A 21,729-nucleotide genomic window follows, 5' to 3' on the forward strand; every position below is an offset into this window, starting at 1 on the left:
GATCTGTCTGTTAACGTTTAGCTGAAAAGACGAATACTGATCTGGATCATTTACAAGTAAACACTTCAAGTTTTGAACGAGTAGGAATGGTATGCTTTGAGAACCGTTGTGATTTAAGTTTTCTACTTACAAACTCGGTCATGAAGCCGAACCCATATTTTGAAAATCAGCAGGATTTGTCTGCAGAATACCCACAGAAAATTACGGACCCCTAGCGATCGACTTGCATGTCAAACGTTTCCCTCTCGCACACAAGTCATGTGTTCAATGTTTCTGGGGAAGAGGCACTAGGGATTAGAAATGTGTAATTTTCCTCGCCCCAGTGTAGATTTTGAACACATTCCACTAAAAATCACACAAGGTTTTTGTTATTCACACACGTTCGCTAAAAATCACACAAATTTTCATAATTCACATAGGTTCCCTAAAAATCACACAACGTCGGTAAACATCACAGTGGCCCGGTAAAATTCACACAGATCATGGCACGGCTGTGTACCATGCATGCATTCGGCACACCTGAGCAGGGCATCCATAAACCCGAGACCTCGGTTCAATGACGCAGCAAAATTTAATTTGACGCACGATTTTTGCATGCCGTGCTTCACATTTTGACCACCACTGTAATTAGTCTATCTGTTGTCCAATACCCAGGCTCAACAAAGGGTTTATTTGCTATGGTCAGTGACACTAATTAGTAGAATTCCCCTAGGGGTCAATTAAAACAGCCACTCAACTGTGACTAATCCAACTGCCGCTGCCGATTGCCATGGGGCACAGGTGAAGTATACACTGTACCTACCTGTAGGCCTAGCGGCCGATCTGCTCTTTGTTCTAAGCAATCACATTTTAATAATTTAAATAAGTAAGCTATAGTAGATTCCGATCCCAACAAATAAATGTAACATATGTTTGTGTTAACTTTAAATCATGTATACACAAGAATGAGATCGTAAGTAGGCCTAGTTTGCAGCATGCCAAAACAGGCGGCAGCCATTTTGTTGTTAACCTGAATAACCTTACATGTGCATGACCTCTGTAGTGCATTTGACAGGATGGGAAGCGTAAATCATTCCTGTTACATTTTGGCGGCAAATATGAAACAGGATTAGCATATACAAATAAAACCCCTAGAGGCTGAGCAGATTAAAAATAAAAAAATAAAAAGATGCTTTTACAAATTATGCTTAACCCATGTAACCCATTTAATCACAATTTCAGGAAGAAAACTGTGATACAAGTTTTATTTGTTAAAAGGTTTACAAAAAATCTATTTCAGTAATAATTCAAATAAAACAAAAAATAATTAAGTTTTAATTGTACTTTATTCACCAAAAAATATATAATTAAAAGAAAAGTTTCATTTTTTTAAATACTTTTATTTATCTATAAAAACAAATATTGGAAAATAAATTAAAATGAACTTAATTTTTTTGAAATTATTCAATTTGATTATAATTTAAAAAATGACACATTTATCTGTTTACATTTGGAAACCAATAACCGTTAAGTTTACAATTTCATATTTTGACTCTCAGGATTTCATAGCTGAGAGTCACTGACTCTTGAGATTTTAATCCTACTGGTGCCCTGACCTCGGCAGATTAATTAGCTATACAGACCTATTGTAACTGCCAATCAGCTGTGTACAAAATAAACAGATGATTAAATATACAATTAACTGTTTATTGTGTTTCTTTTCGTTTCCATAGATCTGAGAATTAAGAAAATCTACGTACTATTTACGTGATGGTAAGTATATTTGTTGATTAAAAATATGTGCTTGTGTCAGAATTATTAAACATCTCACCAAAATATTTAATGGCGTTTGTTATTATTATTATTTGTTATTATTTTTTATTATTATTTTCCCATTGAAGACATGGATGCGAAGAAAATGTCTATTATAGTTACGTATTGCAGTTCCGTATAGGTAAGTGGATTTGTGGCTTCAATGAAACGTGTTAACTCAAAATCATAATATTGACCATCTATTGAAACATACATACATGTACCATATAATTATTAAACGTTTCACGCAAAGATGTAACAGTGTTTGTTTTCTATTACCATAGAAAAATTACATTTGCTGCAGCGACGTATCGGTAAGTGGCAGCCACGTCACGGGTGAGCGCGTTCGCCTGTGTGTAATCACGCGTGTAGCGAGAATGTGACCTTGACGATCGGCAAGTAAACTTGTGAACACTGTGATCTGGCTGAATCAAAGCTCTGACAATTAAATGTGTATCAACTGATTTATGGTAGTGTTTGTTTTCTTTTTTTTTTCACGTTTAGCCGGGGACATTGATGTGTTGATTAATAGATTAAAAGTATCCTGTAGAACAATACCACGGAATTATTAAATGTCTCTCGCAAAGTTGTGTTATGTTGTTTCTTTATACAGTATTTTTACTGGAGATAACTGTTCGTGATCGGCATGTGTCGGGACACACGTACACAGATCGAAAGCACCAAATTTGTTACGTACGAAGTGACACATGAATCTTGGCAGATCTAGTTTTGTACTACTCCTAAAACATAAGAGGCCGCTGGTCGGCTCTTTTTCTATCGGATATTATTTTGCCGACTGTTACACGGCGCCTGTCAAAAGTATCTCGCCGTGTAAAACCTCTAACATTGTTGGGAGTAGTTTTGTACGTTATATCTTGCTGAATTGTGGGCCTTATACTGGAAAATCATATTTGACTTTTTTGTGTGTATTAGTAGACTAATCACGACGACACGGGCACGGACTATCCGTGTCGTCCTTGATGACCTTTCACCTTCAGTAGATGGCGCTGTGTCCGCAGAACTTCAGACAATAAAAAAAAATAATGGTCGTCTTGCGTTATATTTGGTGCTTAACTACAACTCAAACTTAATTGATATTTTTGTGTGCTCAACAATCTGGCTGCTATAATATATAACAGTGTCATAAGTGTACATAACGTGATTTATTTATTTTGCAGGTTACATCCTGACTGATTCAATGAGGGGTACGAATTTGAGGTTATCTGCGACGAAAATGTGATCTGATCTTTATTGTTTATTTCTTCATTTATTGTAGTTAAAGTATATTTTTTACTGTATGTATATTTTACTTCAGATACTGAAACTGGTAGTGGATTTTTACGGGTTGGGCGGGCTCATCTTTAATGGTGCATGTTGCCAATAAATTTTTTTTTCATTCGAGACAGGGCGATGGACCGAAACGTCTCGTGAAAATGGAATTTGTCCGCTATGTTTTACTGGGGTTGGATGCGAGTTTCATGATTTATTTTTATGTTCAAATATATACGTCAGTCAAATTCGTAAAAAGTATATGCCTAGTTCACATGTAACCCATCTAATCATAAATTAAAGAATTATTATCATTATGCAATATTAAAGTATTATCAAATCTATCTATGTTCATTAAGAGACCTTTATACTTTATACTTATTTAGTATGTATGTCTCTGGTTCATCCAATTACTAAAAAGACATCTAAAAATAATGTGAATTTAAAACATGAATTTGTAAGTCATATATATAATGTATGTTGTAAAAATATTGAAATGATATGTTTTAAAAAATACATGTTATTTCAAGTATTATTTTTCGTTTAAAAAGTTATTAATCAGTTCCAATATCTAGCAAGCTTATTTGACACTCAAAATTACTCGCTGCTACATTGGGACGACCGGGCGACCGATCCTTTCAACTTTACCGGGACACCCCGCGGGGCCTGTCCTATCTAGTGTGAGGGGCACAGGTGTACAGATAACGCCTTGATTGACAATAATGAATGGAGGTTTGTTCGTAATTAAACAATAAAAATGTTAAGAGAACATCGTATATGACAATACACGTACGATTTTTTTAGTTTGACTTTCAGCGTCGTACTGATCGCGTGTTACAAATACATTTTGGGGGTCTAAAAGTTGCTTTTACACATTTAAAAAAAAATTGAAAACTTGCTAAAATCCGTGACATCAACTCATGTTTTTTCTGCAAGACGTACTGCAATCATCACGCATATGACCCATTATCCTTAAAACGTGTCTGTTGGTCAAAGTCTATGCAGTTTTCCTTTTCTCGTTGCCGTTCCCTGCGAGCTTTCAATGGAGTTTGTCGGGGGGGAAATGGATTAAATATAAACGATTAATGTTCGAACTATCAATATATAGAAAAATGTTGTTTGTATTTAAAAAAAAAAAAACGTTTTAGAACTGTCCGCCGATTCGAACTGTCCGAGGTTTATGGTTATTTGCAAAATTTATTACGAAACAATTGCAAAATACGTAAAAAAATGTTCATTTGTAAAAGGAAGTTTCCGGGATTCATGTTCTGCAATAATTATGCCTTTTTACATGTGTAGAATATAGTAACACTTTCTGCATACAATTAATGATTTTAAACACATGCAAAAATACCTGTACCCAGCTCTGAAAGTATGTGGAAGGAGTCGAGTATACTGCTCCATGCAACTGAAATGTCAATAATATTCATACCAAGTTTTCCGGGGTATTTCTTTAAATTCCACTTCATATTTATGCTACGAATATTAGCATCATGCTGAATTTTCTCATGAAAAACATAGTCCTGTTTATTATGAGGTTTGTTTCGTCCTGAAATATTCTTATGAACTTCGAGGTAAGTGGAAATCTGGACAATTTCATCCCCAATCATCGACTGAGGGACCAAGGCCGAGAGGACCAATGTCATCAGCACAGGTAAATTTTCACACCTTCTAGTAGAAACCATACAAGTCAAATCACCTTACCTTAGTTGGTAACTGAACGGGTCTTAGCTTACGGCTATTAGATAAGCCTCTTCATCATTCATTAGACCAGATCAAATATAGACGCAATTTAAATGTGATAAGAACTAAAAATCAAAGACAACCATCATTTTCATGACAAAATACAAGAGTATTAGTAGCTCAAGACAGTGATATTAAAACAGGGGTCGTCATAGCTATGATTGGACGCACCTAATTACTTCAATATAATAATCTACATACACGGAAAAATGACATACAAATGACGTTTTTTTTTTTTTTTGCACATTTTTATTTACATTTCCGGATGTGATGGATATCTCAAATCACCATACACTCTTAAAATGTACTGTACTGTCAGTCCCTTCCTTACAGATGGACTTTGTACATAAGTACATAAATTCTAATACTGATCAATCTTAGACAATAAAGTCTGTTTGATACTCTGGCCTATTCAAATAACCTTACTCGTTCGATCACCAGAGCCTTTCCATTGGAAACCACATACGTCAAATCACCTTACCTTTGTTGGTAACTGAACGATTCTTAGCTTAAGACTATTAGATAAGCCTCTTCGAATTTGTAATTTATTGTGATTAGACGTTCCATGTATATAATATATAAGAGAAGTCGACTGTAATGATCTTGACTTGAAATAGACAAGACATCACGGGAGTATAGGGATAATTTTATATACTGGTAGATTACAATGTATAATGCTACAAAATACAAATCCGTCTTTCAACGTCAGACGCCCGATACATGTCATTTATACAAACCACTCTGTATGGCTACAAGCTAATATAAGACTATATAACTGACACTGGCACGGAATCCAAACTCACAAATAGGACACAGGATTTTGACACGTTCCTATGAATGAGAAATTAAACAAAGGCTCCGATACTTATAAAGCATATACATGTAATTCGAAGTGTAAGTGATCGAGTTTGGGTGGCAATAACATGTTTCTTGATTGTTGTAAAATAAATAAAGTTTAGATTACTAAATGGTTTTTCGGACACTGAGATAGAGTTTTCATTCTGGATCATATGGCAACTCGTCTAGTCCCTCTGATCTGATGTTATTAAGCCTTAAAATAGCCATGTCGTCTTACAACATAGGTAGGGTTATTATTCATTCCATTCAATTACATTTATATCATTCAGAAATACGAAGAATCATCAACAAAAAATGGATTCAAAATATCTCAGTATGCCAAGCTATCAACCTGCCGATCTGAAGTCAGTGGATTTTTTTAAACGACTAAAATCTAATTCTGTGATATCCTTACACTGGGTAATTCAGATACATCTAAACGTATTATCAAATAACCACCCGCCACCCTTTTTAGGGGATATCAGAAACGTTAGCGCACAGAGACACGAGGGACGGCGGGGTCCACGAGAGGCTTGAATACTGCCAACTGTATGACAGGGATTGGAGACACCACTGGTTTGAAGACTGACCTAGTGTGCTCTTTTGTAGTTGTGCACTGAGCCGTGAAGGCGTGACTTCCACTACTGCTACACTTAAGACAATCATATCAGGTCTGCTAATTGATGTTATATATACGTATATATGTAGTTTATTTTTTTTTTTCAAAATCCTTTGATATTGAACTTGATCACAGGCAATGTAAATGTATCCAGCATTTAATTTCAGTTTTGCTCAAAATAATTTGCTTAAAAAAACAACAAAAACTAATTAGTGCATGTGGAATTAATTCAGCTTTTCACAGATCCAAAACTGAAACGATTGGACGAGAAGTGGTTCACAATAAGGTAGTGTAGTTAAGTCGATGTCGTCTCGCTACGTCGTTACTAACAGACACTTTCCAACCCATGACGTGTGAAACGAAGTAAAAGTTACCACCTCATAGATATTAACAGAATTATCGTTGAGCATGCTGCTACTTCACAGTACTGGAAGAAAAGTGACAAATGTCGCCACCAGAGGCGATCTTGTGACGAGATCAACAGGAGAACGAAGAAGATGGAATGGTGTGTATATTTCTCAAATGATTTTTGAACCAAGTCCTAATGAAAAAAAATGTATTGTTATTTTCTGTAGGATTATGTAAAAGACTATAAAAATGATACGTGAACTTGATTGACAGCTGACACTTGCTCTTCCAGCCAAGACAATTGACCTGTCTTTTCTTCAAGACCATAGGTTGAGTCATACATTACCAGTGATTTTGTTCCGATACATAACATCATTGACCTAAAGAAAGAATAGCATGTTAACAAAACAAAATGAAAGACGTTCACATATACATCCATAAGGAAATATTTAAACTGTACTGAAATATCTGACACATGTAAAGGGCTAAATTCAAATACATACCAAATTACTTACACACGACACAAATATTGATTCCAGTGATCTGTGCATGCTAAAAAAGAGCCGATATATACAACAATAATCATTTGCTTATCAAAGACATTTCTGTCTTGTCGCGTGTGTCGTATGCAGTTTCATTGTTGTAACCTCAGACTTGGTACCTACAAAAAAAAAAAAATATTTAGTCATAAAGAAATACTTAATGTTAATCTTGAAAATTAAATCGCCGGAAAATTTTCAGACCCTCTACTTATATGATTAAAAAGCATCTAGTCAGTGATCGTAGCAGCCAAACTCGATTGTGTCTAACACGGTTGAATCGAATACATCGAATGAGTCGAACGTTTTGTTCGGTCCCGATTTTTTCCTTCTTTATCTTAGGTTAATTAAGCATGAATGATTCAAACACTGTTGAATCAAAAACTGCGGTTGTGTTGAATATATTTTGTGGTTCCCCCTTCTAAACTAGACTCTATACCAAAATTTCCATTTTTGTGTCGAACATCGAGGCGTCATGCTGTCTCAGGTAAAATTTGCTGACCTCGCCTGATTGACCGAGTGTGACCGATCAGCCGTAGCGGTGTTACCAGAGCCTATTGTTAGGTCCCGGCTGTCGGTCGCACATCATCCCTTTGTTTATACCGGTGCACGGGTGAAGTAAAACGTTCAGGTATACATAATTAAGAAAAAATGTGTACGTTTTAGTCTACAAACCAATATGTGTTCTGTTTTGATACACATGGCCGCCGACAAAAAAAAAGGAAAAAGTAAACGATAAATTACATATCTTTCATCGAAAAATGCACAGAAAAAATACTTGTCCGTCATTGATTTATTTATATATGCCTAAATTCTGAATACGACGATGCAATAGTAACAATGATATGCGGGATGTTTTTATCCTGTTTAAAAGATCGTGGGAATGCATGATCATGCAGCCGATAAACACTGACCGCGGCCTTCACCTTTGATACAAAATCAGCACGTGTACGGTCGATCAATTTTTCCTGAACTCAAATATTAGCAGGGCTAAAATCGACTAGCAACTTCAGAGTAAGGAACAATGTTCCATCTACTGAAGATGAAAGGTCATCAAAGACTGCGCGGATAGTCGTGCAAAACAAATAGGATAATCCAGTAATTACAACTTAAGCAAGATGTAACGTACAAAACTAGATTCCTGTCATTTCGTACGCAACAGTTTTGATGCTCACGATCTGTGTGCGTGTGTCCCGACACATGCCGATCACGAACAGTTATCTCCAGTAAAAATATAAAGAAACACCATAACACAACTTTGCGAGCGACATTTAATAATTCCGTGGTATGTAGGCCTATCTGTCACAGGGGATTCATATTGTTCTACAGGATACTTTTAATCTATCAATCAACACATCAATGTCCCATCAACGTGAAAAGAAATGAAAACGAAAAACTATCATAAATCAGTTGATACACATTTAATTGTCAGAGCTTTGATTCAGCCAGATCACAGTGTGTTCACAAGTTTACTTGCCGATCGTCAAGGTCACATTCTCGCTACACGCGTGATTACACACAGGTGAACGCGCTCACCCGTGACGTGGCTGCCACTTACCGATACGTCGCTGCAGCAAATGTAATTTTTCTATGGTAATAGAAAACAAACACTGTTACATCTTTGCGTGAAACGTTTAATAATTATATGGTACATGTATGTATGTTTCAATAGATGGTCAATATTATGATTTTGAGTTAACACGTTTCATTGAAGCCACAAATCCACTTACCTATACGGAACTGCAATACGTAACTATAATAGACATTTTCTTCGCATCCATGTCTTCAATGGGAAAATAATAATAAAAAATAATAACAAATAATAATAATAACAAACGCCATTAAATATTTTGGTGAGATGTTTAATAATTCTGACACAAGCACATATTTTTAATCAACAAATATACTTACCATCACGTAAATAGTATTCGTTTTTATAGATAAATAAAAGTATTTAAAAAAATGAAACTTTTCTTTTAATTATATATTTTTTGGTGAATAAAGTACAATTAAAACTTAATTATTTTTTGTTTTATTTGAATTATTACTGAAATAGATTTTTTGTAAACCTTTTAACAAATAAAACTTGTATCACAGTTTTCTTCCTGAAATTGTGATTAAATGTCTTACATGGGTTAAGCATAATTTGTAAAAGCATCTTTTAATTTTTTTATTTTTAATCTGCTCAGCCTCTAGGGGTTTTATTTGTATATGCTAATCCTGTTTTCATATTTGCCGCCAAAATGTAACAGGAATGATTTACGCTTCCCATCCTGTCAAATGCACTGCAGAGGTCATGCACATGTAAGGTTATTCAGGTTAACAACAAAATGGCTGCCGCCTGTTTTGGCATGCTGCAAACTAGGCCTACTTACGATCTCATTCTTGTGTATACATGATTTAAAGTTAACACAAACATATGTTACATTTATTTGTTGGGATCGGAATCTACTATAGCTTACTTATTTAAATTATTAAAATGTGATTGCTTAGAACAAAGAGCAGATCGGCCGCTAGGCCTACAGGTAGGTACAGTGTATACTTCACCTGTGCCCCATGGCAATCGGCAGCGGCAGTTGGATTAGTCACAGTTGAGTGGCTGTTTTAATTGACCCCTAGGGGAATTCTACTAATTAGTGTCACTGACCATAGCAAATAAACCCTTTGTTGAGCCTGGGTATTGGACAACAGATAGACTAATTACAGTGGTGGTCAAAATGTGAAGCACGGCATGCAAAAATCGTGCGTCAAATTAAATTTTGCTGCGTCATTGAACCGAGGTCTCGGGTTTATGGATGCCCTGCTCAGGTGTGCCGAATACATGCATGGTACACAGCCGTGCCATGATCTGTGTGAATTTTACCGGGCCACTGTGATGTTTACCGACGTTGTGTGATTTTTAGGGAACCTATGTGAATTATGAAAATTTGTGTGATTTTTAGCGAACGTGTGTGAATAACAAAAACCTTGTGTGATTTTTAGTGGAATGTGTTCAAAATCTACACTGGGGCGAGGAAAATTACACATTTCTAATCCCTAGTGAGGGGTTGTCTTGTTTATCAGTAGAGTATTTAAATGGATATTGACTGTATGTGTTTAATTTTCTGTGGTCTAATTATTAAGGCGTTTCTGTTTGTCGAAATGGCCTCATTTCTGAACCATTTGCACTTTTTTACCATTAATGATGATAGCTTTTTTTTCTTCATAACATTCACACTTTCGTGACATTTTTTGTCATTTAATCACAGGTGCCTGACTCGTTTTATAAAATAATAACATATAGAGTACATATATGTACTCTATATGTTATTATTTTATAAAACGAGTCAGGCACCTGTGATTTAATTACCTAATTTATTTAATTAACGATTTAGATGTGTCTTATTTGTGCACAGCTACAGATGAAGCAACAATATATTTTCCACTCCATAGTCCAAAATAACAATCACTGTCGGATATAATTATCAACACCACAATTAAAATACAATTAGCCTTTTTTTAAAACTAAATACTGTTTTGTTTTACTTGTGATGACCTTGTAGTAGCTGAGGCGACAATCCTTTGTGTGAACTACCTATAAGTGTGTTCTAAGTGATCACGAAAAGGCACTAAATTTAGCTACCTGTCAAAAGCTGTAGGTGCATATGGCTACATGTATATATATAGTCCCACTCCTCCATAAATGCCCATGTTACAGGTAGATCCTTCAGTATGTATTCACTAATGTCACAAAATATAGTCACCTCAACTACTACAAGGTCACAAGTAAACTTGTTGTTGCAAACTCGTCCAATTGCCGGAGACAATTAAAAAATCATCTTCGGACAAGTTAGACTCAGAAAATGAAATAAAACACTTCTCATTCCAAAGCACTGACCTTACCTGGATGTACATAAATTAAAGTACAATTCAAGCAAGCATGAGGTAATGTCGCCGGACAACGAAAGTGCAATAACGAAAAGAAAGAAGCTTTCAAATAAAGAGTTTGAAAGCAATAGCGAGAAATATAGACATAGAGGAGATAGACGGGGAAGGGAGTTATATTTACTTGCAAATAATAATGTTATTATTTTTCAGATGTTTAAATATTGGGTTTTTATTTATGTTTTTTTCAACAAAATACCTTAAACTTACAATTGGGGACCGGCAATTTTTTGCTCAGGACAAGTAGGTAAGCAACTCTACGTGTCGGACAGGACAAGTTGAAATAATAGAGTTTGTTGACCTCAGCTGGTTGCTTCTCTGTAGCTACATGTATATATGCATAAATATGAATAATTATATCAAAATTGATAATTAGATATTGATTATGTATTAATTGAATGATAAAAAAAATCATGAAGCTTAATTAAAGAAAGAATTTAAAGCTATATATGGCCAAAGAAAAACAATTAACCTGATAATAAGGTTTAGAAATATAATTTTGCCATGTTGACAAAACAGAAATGCCTTAAAAACGTGTTCCATTTGCAGGAAAGAAAAAGCGTTACAGATAATTCAATGGACACACTCTTTGTACGTCACCTGCCTGGGGAGCTCAGCCCAGCACAGAGGGAAGATTTTCTGGGACATTTTGGAGCAGAGAGTGTCAAGGTGATGGGTAATAGAGGGAGATTGGTATGTAGTAACAATGATAAGTCATTATATAATAGTGATTGTGTTTCAAACAAAAGCTGGTGTGGTTTAAATTATTGTCACCATCCCTGTTCCCATTTTGAGGACATGACATACACTCTATTTGACCTAGATACAATTCTTGGCCCCAATCGGTTGTTAAGCTATATCATCGTAATGTGAAATGACAGGAAATAACATGTATGTCTTTGAGGTCAAAGACTTTGATGAAGGAGGGAGAAATGTAGCAGAACTTGAATAAGGCGGAACATCAGTGACCAATGGAAGTAGCTCAAATGGTTAGAGCCTCCGTCTAGAGTTCAGAAGTCCCGAGTTTGAGTCCTGGTCTAATCGTTAAATTTTCCCTCTTCTGTTTCAAATGGTATACTTACACATTTGAATTTACTTTTATGCCATAACAGAAAAAAAGGTGAATGATAAAGCATCAAATTCCAAACCTTTCTGCTGCTTTATGTATGTATTTTAATTTTATGCAATTACCATATGGTGGTGGGATCAATTACCATATGATGGTGGGATCAATTACCATATGATGGTGGGATCAATTACCATATGGTGGTGGGATCAATTACCATATGGTGGTGGGATCAAACGAATGAAATAATAGAAATAAGTGGTGTACTTTAAATAACATAACTATATAGATGATGTGTGTTAATTGATACATTTTACATAGGACACATATCTTTTCCTTGTAGAAATATACTGCTTTCGCCACTTTTAGGGACCATGCTAGAGCAAAACAGGTAAGCACTTCAAACCAGTCAATAGATATCCATATTAAAAACAAAACTGTAAAATACCTGGTATTATCATAAAGAAGTGAAAAAGTAAACTGCTGATATGCTGTAAAGTTGGTAATATTTGCATAGAATTTAATTTCGTTATATAGTACGTCACACAAAAAAGTACCCAGCAAATATTAATCTATACACGTGAGATATATGTATGTTTACATTAGGCATGGCTACATGAAATTTAATACCTATATGAACTAGGTCCAACTGGTACAACTACAAAATATCAGCCGAGTGAAATTTAACAATTATTACAACATTTAATATTTAGACTACCAGGTTAACCATCCTCGGGCAGTTTCATACTTTTATCATCATGATTGCCTGAAAAAGAAAGTGATAACCATATCATCTTTGTTAAAAACTTTTTATAGTTTTCTACAAATGTATATAATTATATATATTTATATCGATATAATTAATATTAAACAGAACATGTGCCTATCACTATGAAATATATTATACATGTATATTGATAATAATTATAGGAATAATGTGTGTATGGTCTATGAGTCCATTAAATTTTTCCACCAGAATTGATCACAAAATTAAATAAGTAAGGTGTTATCACTAAGATCATATTACTTTATATATTACTGCATATCTTTATATAAAAACCTATAAGATCCATGATTAATAGTTACTGTAGCCTTCTGATGATGACTCTTTCTGTATCTCACGAAGGCTCTATCACATCTACATCAGCTAGAGGTTTTAGGAAGCAAGCTGGTTGTAGAATTTGCAAAAGAAAACCAGAGAAAGAATTTCCCATCAGTTCTGCACGACAAGATGTATGTATTTATAATATTATATTATCATTTTTTATATTTTTTTTACAATTATTTATAAGGACATACAAATTGTTACAGTAATCTATAACTTGTTTGTATATTTTATTTGTGAGATATCAATATAAAGTGAGAGAGACCAGATCTGTTTTGACCTGCTAAGATTGTATTTTGTATGACAAAAAAAATGCCTTATTGATTAATATTTCAGTTAATTTTTGAAACAAAGTTTATATGGCAAATATTGAAATAATCAATTAAAATAGTTGGATTTGTGTAACATAAAGCTAATGTGCATTATTTTCACAGCCTTACCATGCTATTTTATAAAATATCTTAATGATTTATCCACCCACAGAAAGGAAGTGAAGGAAGAAAAAACTGAAGAAAATGAAGATGTGAAGGATGATGTTTTACAGACTCCCCTTCCGTCAACTGACAAGACCTTCACTAAATGGAGGTGAGCTGTCACAGTTAATATGGTCTGTAATAACCACCATGTCTGTCAGTCACTAATAAGAAACTTGGAAGGGGTTGTAGAGCAAGGATCGTTGTATCTTCAGCACTCGCACAACTAAATAATTTACTATATGTTATTACTAGTGACCCCATCCCTTCATTCACTCGTTTGAAGTTCAAATGATGTGAAATTTATATCAAATTAAAGTTTGAAGTTTTTTCTATCGAAATAATGCTGTTATTGTATAGGTTTAATGGCATATAAGAGCACACGGGTACTCAAAAGACAGTACTGTAAACATCGTTATTTTCACGAGAGGTTAATTTCGCGATTTTGATGTGCAAACTATACGCTTGGGGAAATTTTTGCTGTCGATCCACCCATTTTATGTTCAAGATTACGCCAATTGGTGTCCAAATAATACGCGTGGGGGAAATTTTCGCTATCAAAATTTCCATGTTTACAGTAACCCTGACATTTACAGTGCACTGGGAAATTCCCACCTTTTTACATCTCGAATCTTACGTCATTCTATTTTCAGTAGGAGTGTATATTTTTGATCTTCCAAATCTCAAGACCCTACTCTTTATTCTCTTATGTAGAAAGAACCCATTTCATATGTTATTTACCCAGGAAAACAGCTACGAACCTAAGAAGCACATTTTCCTCAGGGATTTGGTTCAGGTGAAACACCAGCTGATTGGCTAATTTAGTTGTGTGAGACCTTCAGTGGTGTATACTTGTTCAATCCTAGACTACTTGTCTTGGTATACCCTAAGGTATTCTTGGCTTTGTTTGTTGGGTTCATCACACCGTGAACAGCCAGGGTAATTTTGAGGTGGATCTCCTTGTAGTGTAGATAGCTTGTGGCTACTTTATGATTATGGAGCAACATGCAGAAGGCGTATTGAATGACATCCAGAACAATGATTAAACAAGGTTAAAGTGTTTTGCCATACGACACAACCAAATCCGTACAGACCGGTCCGTTCTCATCTTCTAGAGAAACACAAACCCACACGGGTAGGGAGTGTTGAACCACACACCTCAGATCTTTACCTGAGGTTACAGAGCATAAACAGGTCGAGGCTCTGACTTACTGAGCTATTGTAATCCCCATGGTATGGTGAGGGATCCTTTGGATGTGTTTCATGGGTATACATCATTGTAAAATGTACAGGTTTACCCTATAAAAGACAAAGAGATAAAAGACAAATAATTTATGAACTTTCATATTATCAAATGCTGCACTTGACTCTCATGATCAGTCAACACTTAAGAAATCAAACTAACTGGTCACCTAATTAACTTCTTATCAAAATGTTGAAAGTGATTATGAACAGTTCATCCCATACAGCATTTGTTAAACATGTGTATTAGAATGTATCTATATAACCCCTAGGCCTGCTGATGTTGTTTTATTTTAAAACAATTTACATATTACAAATATTTGACATATCTTAAATACTAATTTGGGAGTTATATTATCAAAGAGTATTGTAATCAGATTATAATCATCCGTTTATGGCTTTGTTTGCTGTACAAGTTATGTCAAGCACCTGATGGTGCCTCGAACAGATGATTTTAATTAGATTGGAAGTGCTGTGTAAGATGATAGCTTCAATCTGTCTTTACTCTTTTCCAGTCTGGATTATCCAAGAAATCCTCGGCTGTACTACCTTTATCCTCCTCCCAACATGTCAGTCATCAGCAATATAGCGAACGCTGTGGCCGCTTTCCCCAAGTTGTATGTCCAGGTAAGAATTCAATATAGCGAACGCTGTGGCCGCTTTCCCCAAGTTGTATGTCCAGGTAAGAATTAACAGTTAACGCTGTGGCCGCTTTCCCCAAGTTATATGTCCAGGTAAGAATTCAATATAGCGAACGCTGTGGCCGCTTTCCCCAAGTTGTATGTCCAGGTAAGAATTCAATATAGCGAACGCTGTGGCCGCTTTCCCCAAGTTGTATGTCCAGGTAAGAATTAACAGTTAACGCTGTGGCCTCTTTCCCCAAGTTATATGTCCAGGTAAGAATTGATATTACAGTTAACGTTGTGGCCGCTTTCCCCAAGTTGTATGTCCAGGTTAGAATTGATATTATAATTAATGTTGTGGCCACTTTCCTCAAGTTTTAATTGATGATTAATCATTAATATACATATTTCTTCATTTAATTACTTAATATATTAATATTCAATCGGCTAAAATAATGAAATTTAGTGTAGCATTTCTTTGTATAAATGGTCATTATCTAACAAAATAATCACATGGATTTTGCCTAGATGGAAGTTAATGACCAAAATGCTTTTTTACATTAAGATCTTTTTATTTTGGAGTAATGACGAATTCTTTGGATTTTGATTGAGGACTGGAGTGTATAATTCAAAAACTGATTTTTCATATTGTTTTGTTTCAGGTTCTACATTTAATGAACAAGATGAACCTTCCTTCCCCATTCGGGCCTCTCACAGCTCAACCCCCTCTGGTAATGATGTAATGTATCTCCTTTATAGTAATGCCTAGCTGATTTGAAACTTTACCTATTGTAAGCTCTTCAATACCTCATCAGTTAACCAGAACATTTTACTTACATAGGGACCAGAAGGGAACATGTATTGAATATGTTTACTGGATCTTCAGTATTACTCTTGGTGATTGGGTAAAAAGGTGAAAAATTGCACTCAACATTATATTTACTGGGGTATTTCAGGTTGATTTCTCAACATTTACTAATTATGGAAAGTAAAACGTTTTAGAGTTACCTGCCTGTGACATGTGTCCATGTGCTAGAGGCTGTCCCCAGGGCTCCCCAACCCTGGCAACCCATTTATCTTTGCTGGGGGAAATAAGATATGTGTGTTTACCTACAATTTTTTTTTTTTTTTAAATCTGCTCTACTTCCACATCAAGAAGACCCATTCTGACTAACAAGAATAATTACTGTTATATGTGAAACCTTTAATTACATACTGGTAGTGTTGTAAAATCCAAGCATTATCAAATGTATTTTCTGCCTACAAGAAATATGTTGATTATGGTAGTCATGCCCAGACATTACTGCTGTTTTTATGAAACATCTCTTTCTGGAAACCTCATTTTGCAGGTTCCTACTTTAAAAAGTAAAAATGTCAACAGTATAGATTTTATTGAATTATTCTTTGGTTTCTCAGGCCTATGAGCAGCCATTTCAGCCTCAGGAGCCGGAGCATGTGAAGGAGGCAAGTTCTGAGGAGTCTGAAGTAGAGAGTGAGGAGGATACACAGAGGTAGTTAAGGGTGTATGGTACAACACAGGGATGTCAGTCTAACCAACTCCGAAAAACTACCCACTCATCTCCTAACCTTGTCCACCAAACTGCTTACCCCTTCCCAAACTCCCTCCACAAAAACTATCTACCTACCGTTTCCCAAACCCCCTCCACAAAAACTATTTACCTACCCTTTCCCAAACCCCCTCCACAAAAACTGTCTACCTACCGTTTCCCAAACCCCCTCCACAAAAACTATCTACCTACCGTTTCCCAAACTCCCTCCACAAAAACTATATACCGATCCTTCTTCGAATCCTGTCCACCAAAACTGTCTACCTACCCCCTGAACCTTCTCCACCAAACCTATCTTCATACCCCTACACCAAACTTATCTACCTACCCTTCTCCATACCCTCCAACAAAACTATTTACCTACCCCTCCCCTATATAACACCCTCCTCCAAAACTATCTTCCCTTCTCCAAACTCATCCACCAAAACCATTTACCTACCCTTCTCATTACCCCCTCCACCAAAACTATCTATACTCCTCCAAACCCCTCCACCCCAACTAAGTATCTACCTCCCCCCTAACCCCTCCACCAAAACTATATACTCCTCCAAACCCCTCCACCCCAACTAAGTATCTACCTCCCCCCCTAACCCCTCCACCAAAACTATCTATACTCCTCCAAACCCCTCCACCCCAACTAAGTATCGACCTCCCCCCTAACCCCTCCACCAAAACTATCTATACTCCTCCAAACCCCTCCACCCCAACTAAGTATCGACCTCCCCCCTAACCCCTCCACCAAAACTATCTATACTCCTCCAAACCCCTCCACCACAACTAAGTATCGACCTCCCCCCGAACCCCTCCACCAAAACTATCTATACTCCTCCAAACCCCTCCACCACAACTAAGTATCGACCTCCCCCCGAACCCCTCCACCAAAACTATCTATACTCCTCCAAACCCCTCCACCCCAACTAAGTATCGACCTCCCCCCTAACCCCTCCACCAAAACTATCTATACTCCTCCAAACCCCTCCACCCCAACTAAGTATCTACCTCCCCCCTAACCCCTCCACCAAAACTATATACTCCTCCAAACCCCTCCACCCCAACTAAGTATCGACCTCCCCCCTAACCCCTCCACCAAAACTATCTATACTCCTCCAAACCCCTCCACCACAACTAAGTATCTACCTCCCCCCTAACCCCTCCACCAAAGCTATATACTCCTCCAAACCCCTCCACCCCAACTAAGTATCGACCTCCCCCCTAACCCCTCCACCAAAACTATATACTCCTCCAAACCCCTCCACCCCAACTAAGTATCTACCTCCCCCCTAACCCCTCCATCAAAACTATCTATACTCCTCCAAACCCCTCCATCAAAACTATATACTCCTCCAAACCCCTCCACCACAACTAAGTATCGACCTCCCCCCTAACCCCCTCCACCAAAACTATATACTCCTCCAAACCCCTCCACCAAACTACCTATACTCCTCCAAACCCCTCCACCCCCAAACTAAGTATATACTCCTCCAAACCCCTCCACCAAAACTATATACTCCTCCAAACCCCTCCACCCCAACTAAGTATCGACCTCCCCCCCTAACCCCTCCACCAAAACTATATACTCCTCCAAACCCCTCCACCAAAACTACCTATACTCCTCCAAACCCCTCCACCCCAACTAAGTATCGACCTCCCCCCCTAACCCCTCCACCAAAACTATCTATACTCCTCCAAACCCCTCCACCAAAACTATCTATACTCCTCCAAACCCCTCCACCCCAACTAAGTATCGAACCTCCCCCCCTAACCCCTCCACCAAAACTACCTAACTCCTCCAAAACCCCTCACCACAACTAAGTATCTACCTCCCCCCTAACCCCTCCACCAAAACTATCTATACTCCTCCAAACCCCCCCCACCCACCTAAGTATCTACCTCCCCCCCTAACCCCTCCACCAAAACTATATACTCCTCCAAACCCCTCCACCACAACTAAGTATCGACCTCCCCCCTAACCCCTCCACCAAAACTATATACTCCTCCAAACCCCTCCACCAAAACTACCTATACTCCTCCAACCCCCTCCACCCCAACTAAGTATCGACCTCCCCCCTAACCCCTCCACCAAAACTATCTATACTCCTCCAAACCCCTCCACCAAAACTATCTATACTCCTCCAAACCCCTCCACCCCAACTAAGTATCGACCTCCCCCCTAACCCCTCCACCAAAACTACCTATACTCCTCCAAACCCCTCCACCACAACTAAGTATCTACCTCCCCCCTAACCCCTCCACCAAAACTATCTATACTCCTCCAAACCCCCCACCACAACTAAGTATCGACCTCCCCCCTAACCCCTCCACCAAAACTATATACTCCTCCAAACCCCTCCACCCCAACTAAGTATCGACCTCCCCCCTAACCCCTCCACCAAAACTATCTATACTCCTCCAAACCCCTCCACCACAACTAAGTATCTACCCTCCCCCCTAACCCCTCCACCAAAACTATCTATACTCCTCCAAACCCCTCCACCACAACTAAGTATCGACCTTTCCCCTAACCCACACAGAGATCCACAAAAGTCTTACACTTTTTTTTTTATTCTTATCTTTTTAAAAATTGTATTGAGTATTCTGTCTTGATTGATCAGCATAAAGCATTTTAATATCAAATATTTATTTTTCAGATTTTTGTGACCTTTTTGAATTTGTTCTTCTTCAAATATTTACGATTTATAATTATTTAGATCTATATTTGGTGAACGAGCTTCAAAAAGACCTAGTCCAATCACAGCCAAATCCTCTAGACCAAGGAAAGTTCCACGACTAGTTCTGGAGAAGGAACCCCAACGGCAAATCCCCACTGGTCCAGTTTTGTCAGCAAAGGACGTGTTTGAACAAACAAATCAGACTGGAGTTAAGAAGATTCAACTAAAAATTCCAGAAGCTGTCAAACCCAATCCTGTGCAGCCACTCGGAGACGAGGATATGCCTGATAAAGGAAATGGTTGGTACATTAATTGACATTCAAATTGTGGTAGAAGATATAGACTATGACTGTTGTCTTGACCTTGTGTTAGTGCATTTAATCTATATTGAATGAGATAGGACATGGTGATTATAGCGCTATCAATACACATTTTTTGTCCCCTACTGGTGAAACCGATTGGAGGTTTCCTCCTCATCTGTCCGTCCGGCGGTCCGTCCATCCACTCAGTTTTCCTCACTTTTCTCAGCCAAGATTCATGTTATATTAGTGAAAATTAGTATGTGACTTCAGTATGTGTAGTTACAGACTAAAGATGAGTTTCAGGGGTTATTGGTCAAGGTCACTGTTATTATTTTTAGCGGGGGTAAGTAGGGGCATGTATTGCTTTAGCAATACCCAGCATACTTGTTGCTTCATATAGTGTTTCTGTTCAAAATACAATTATTATGATACGTTGTAATATTTACACTTAATACACTATGACATAGAAACTTGTGGAAGTGTAAATATTATATAATACAGTCGAACCCACTTAATTTGAAATCGGATATATTGAAATATCGTTTAATTTGAAGTGAAATAAAATCCCCGTCCAAATGCCTTCTTTGTCTTTGTATTGTTTCATCGGTTATTTTGAAATCGGTTTATTTGAAATATCGCTTTATTTGAAAGGAAATTATTGCCCCTGGCAATGCTAAACCATTGTTTATGTATCGCTTAAATTGAAAGTCGCCACGACTGGCTTAGATTATATAATTACCGGCCGTTACGGTACGTGCGTCCGATCAATAGATAGGTAAAAATGAAATTCTGATTTACGCAATACAAATAAATTGTGACTTTTAATCATTAAATGCGTTCGTTATGAGCATGAATCTGTATTTGTTTACGAATATACCTTGAGGGACACAGCTTATTTTGGCTTCTGCTACATGCATTGTATATACATTGAAATTGACTCTCATATAACTACACGCGAGACAATTACAAATGACGAGGCCATTCTTAGGGATTCGACAGAAAATGATAACAACGTAACCAGAACAGTAATATTGACAACGACCCTCAAACAATTTGTGAAAATCCATCTATCATCGACGCACATGTCCGATTTCACACAGTAGTTTCTTGGAAAGTAGCCCGGATGTACCGGAAACTGTTCTCACGTGTGTCCGCGAACTCAACATAAACAAAAATAAGCAACAGTCGAAGACTTCTCCCGTCGAACTTAACATTATTTTTAATAAACTGTTAAACTATTATCATTTTGGAACCGATTGTAAATACTGACTAAGTAAAATCAACTATATTGAACAATGGTGTGTTGTTTACTGAAATATCATCGGCAAAAGGCTGGATCCCGGTTATATTGAAAACCGGTTAATTTGAAGTATTTTTCCATTCCCCGAGCATTTCAATATAACCGGGTTCGACTGTAATTGTATTTTTCAATAATAACAATAAATTAATTATCTGATTACCGTTCAGGATTAATCACCAAAACCGTTTTCAATGATCCCAGTCCAAACAGTTTGACTGTAGGTGTTCATTCATGAAATAAGGGTAGATACCAGCAAGATATTGAAAAACAGACAAATAGTTTGTTTGCAAAAATGAACAACAGGCGATACA

General features: G+C 37.0%; 1 protein-coding gene across 2 annotated transcripts in view; it reads left to right on the forward strand.

The window, feature by feature from the left end:
• The first annotated feature begins 15 nt into the window (after nt 1–15).
• The window catches only part of LOC117317307 (RNA-binding region-containing protein 3-like), a 34,009-nt gene continuing 12,295 nt past the window's right edge, over nt 16–21,729 (forward strand). The window contains exons 1-9 of one of the 2 annotated variants that reach the window (XM_033872092.1): nt 16–89; nt 11,620–11,763; nt 12,480–12,527; nt 13,263–13,369; nt 13,725–13,826; nt 15,472–15,583; nt 16,242–16,310; nt 16,996–17,090; nt 19,856–20,115. In XM_033872092.1, the coding sequence (XP_033727983.1) occupies nt 87–89; nt 11,620–11,763; nt 12,480–12,527; nt 13,263–13,369; nt 13,725–13,826; nt 15,472–15,583; nt 16,242–16,310; nt 16,996–17,090; nt 19,856–20,115 (940 nt within the window). In that variant the 5' untranslated portion in view covers nt 16–86. Of the gene's footprint in view, nt 90–11,210; nt 11,318–11,619; nt 11,764–12,479; nt 12,528–13,262; nt 13,370–13,724; nt 13,827–15,471; nt 15,584–16,241; nt 16,311–16,995; nt 17,091–19,855; nt 20,116–21,729 lie in introns of those variants that run through there. The other variant, XM_033872093.1, reaches the window with a different exon arrangement.

The sequence above is a fragment of the Pecten maximus genome, chromosome 19, assembly GCF_902652985.1.
Source record: "Pecten maximus chromosome 19, xPecMax1.1, whole genome shotgun sequence".
NCBI lineage: Eukaryota > Metazoa > Mollusca > Bivalvia > Pectinida > Pectinidae > Pecten > Pecten maximus.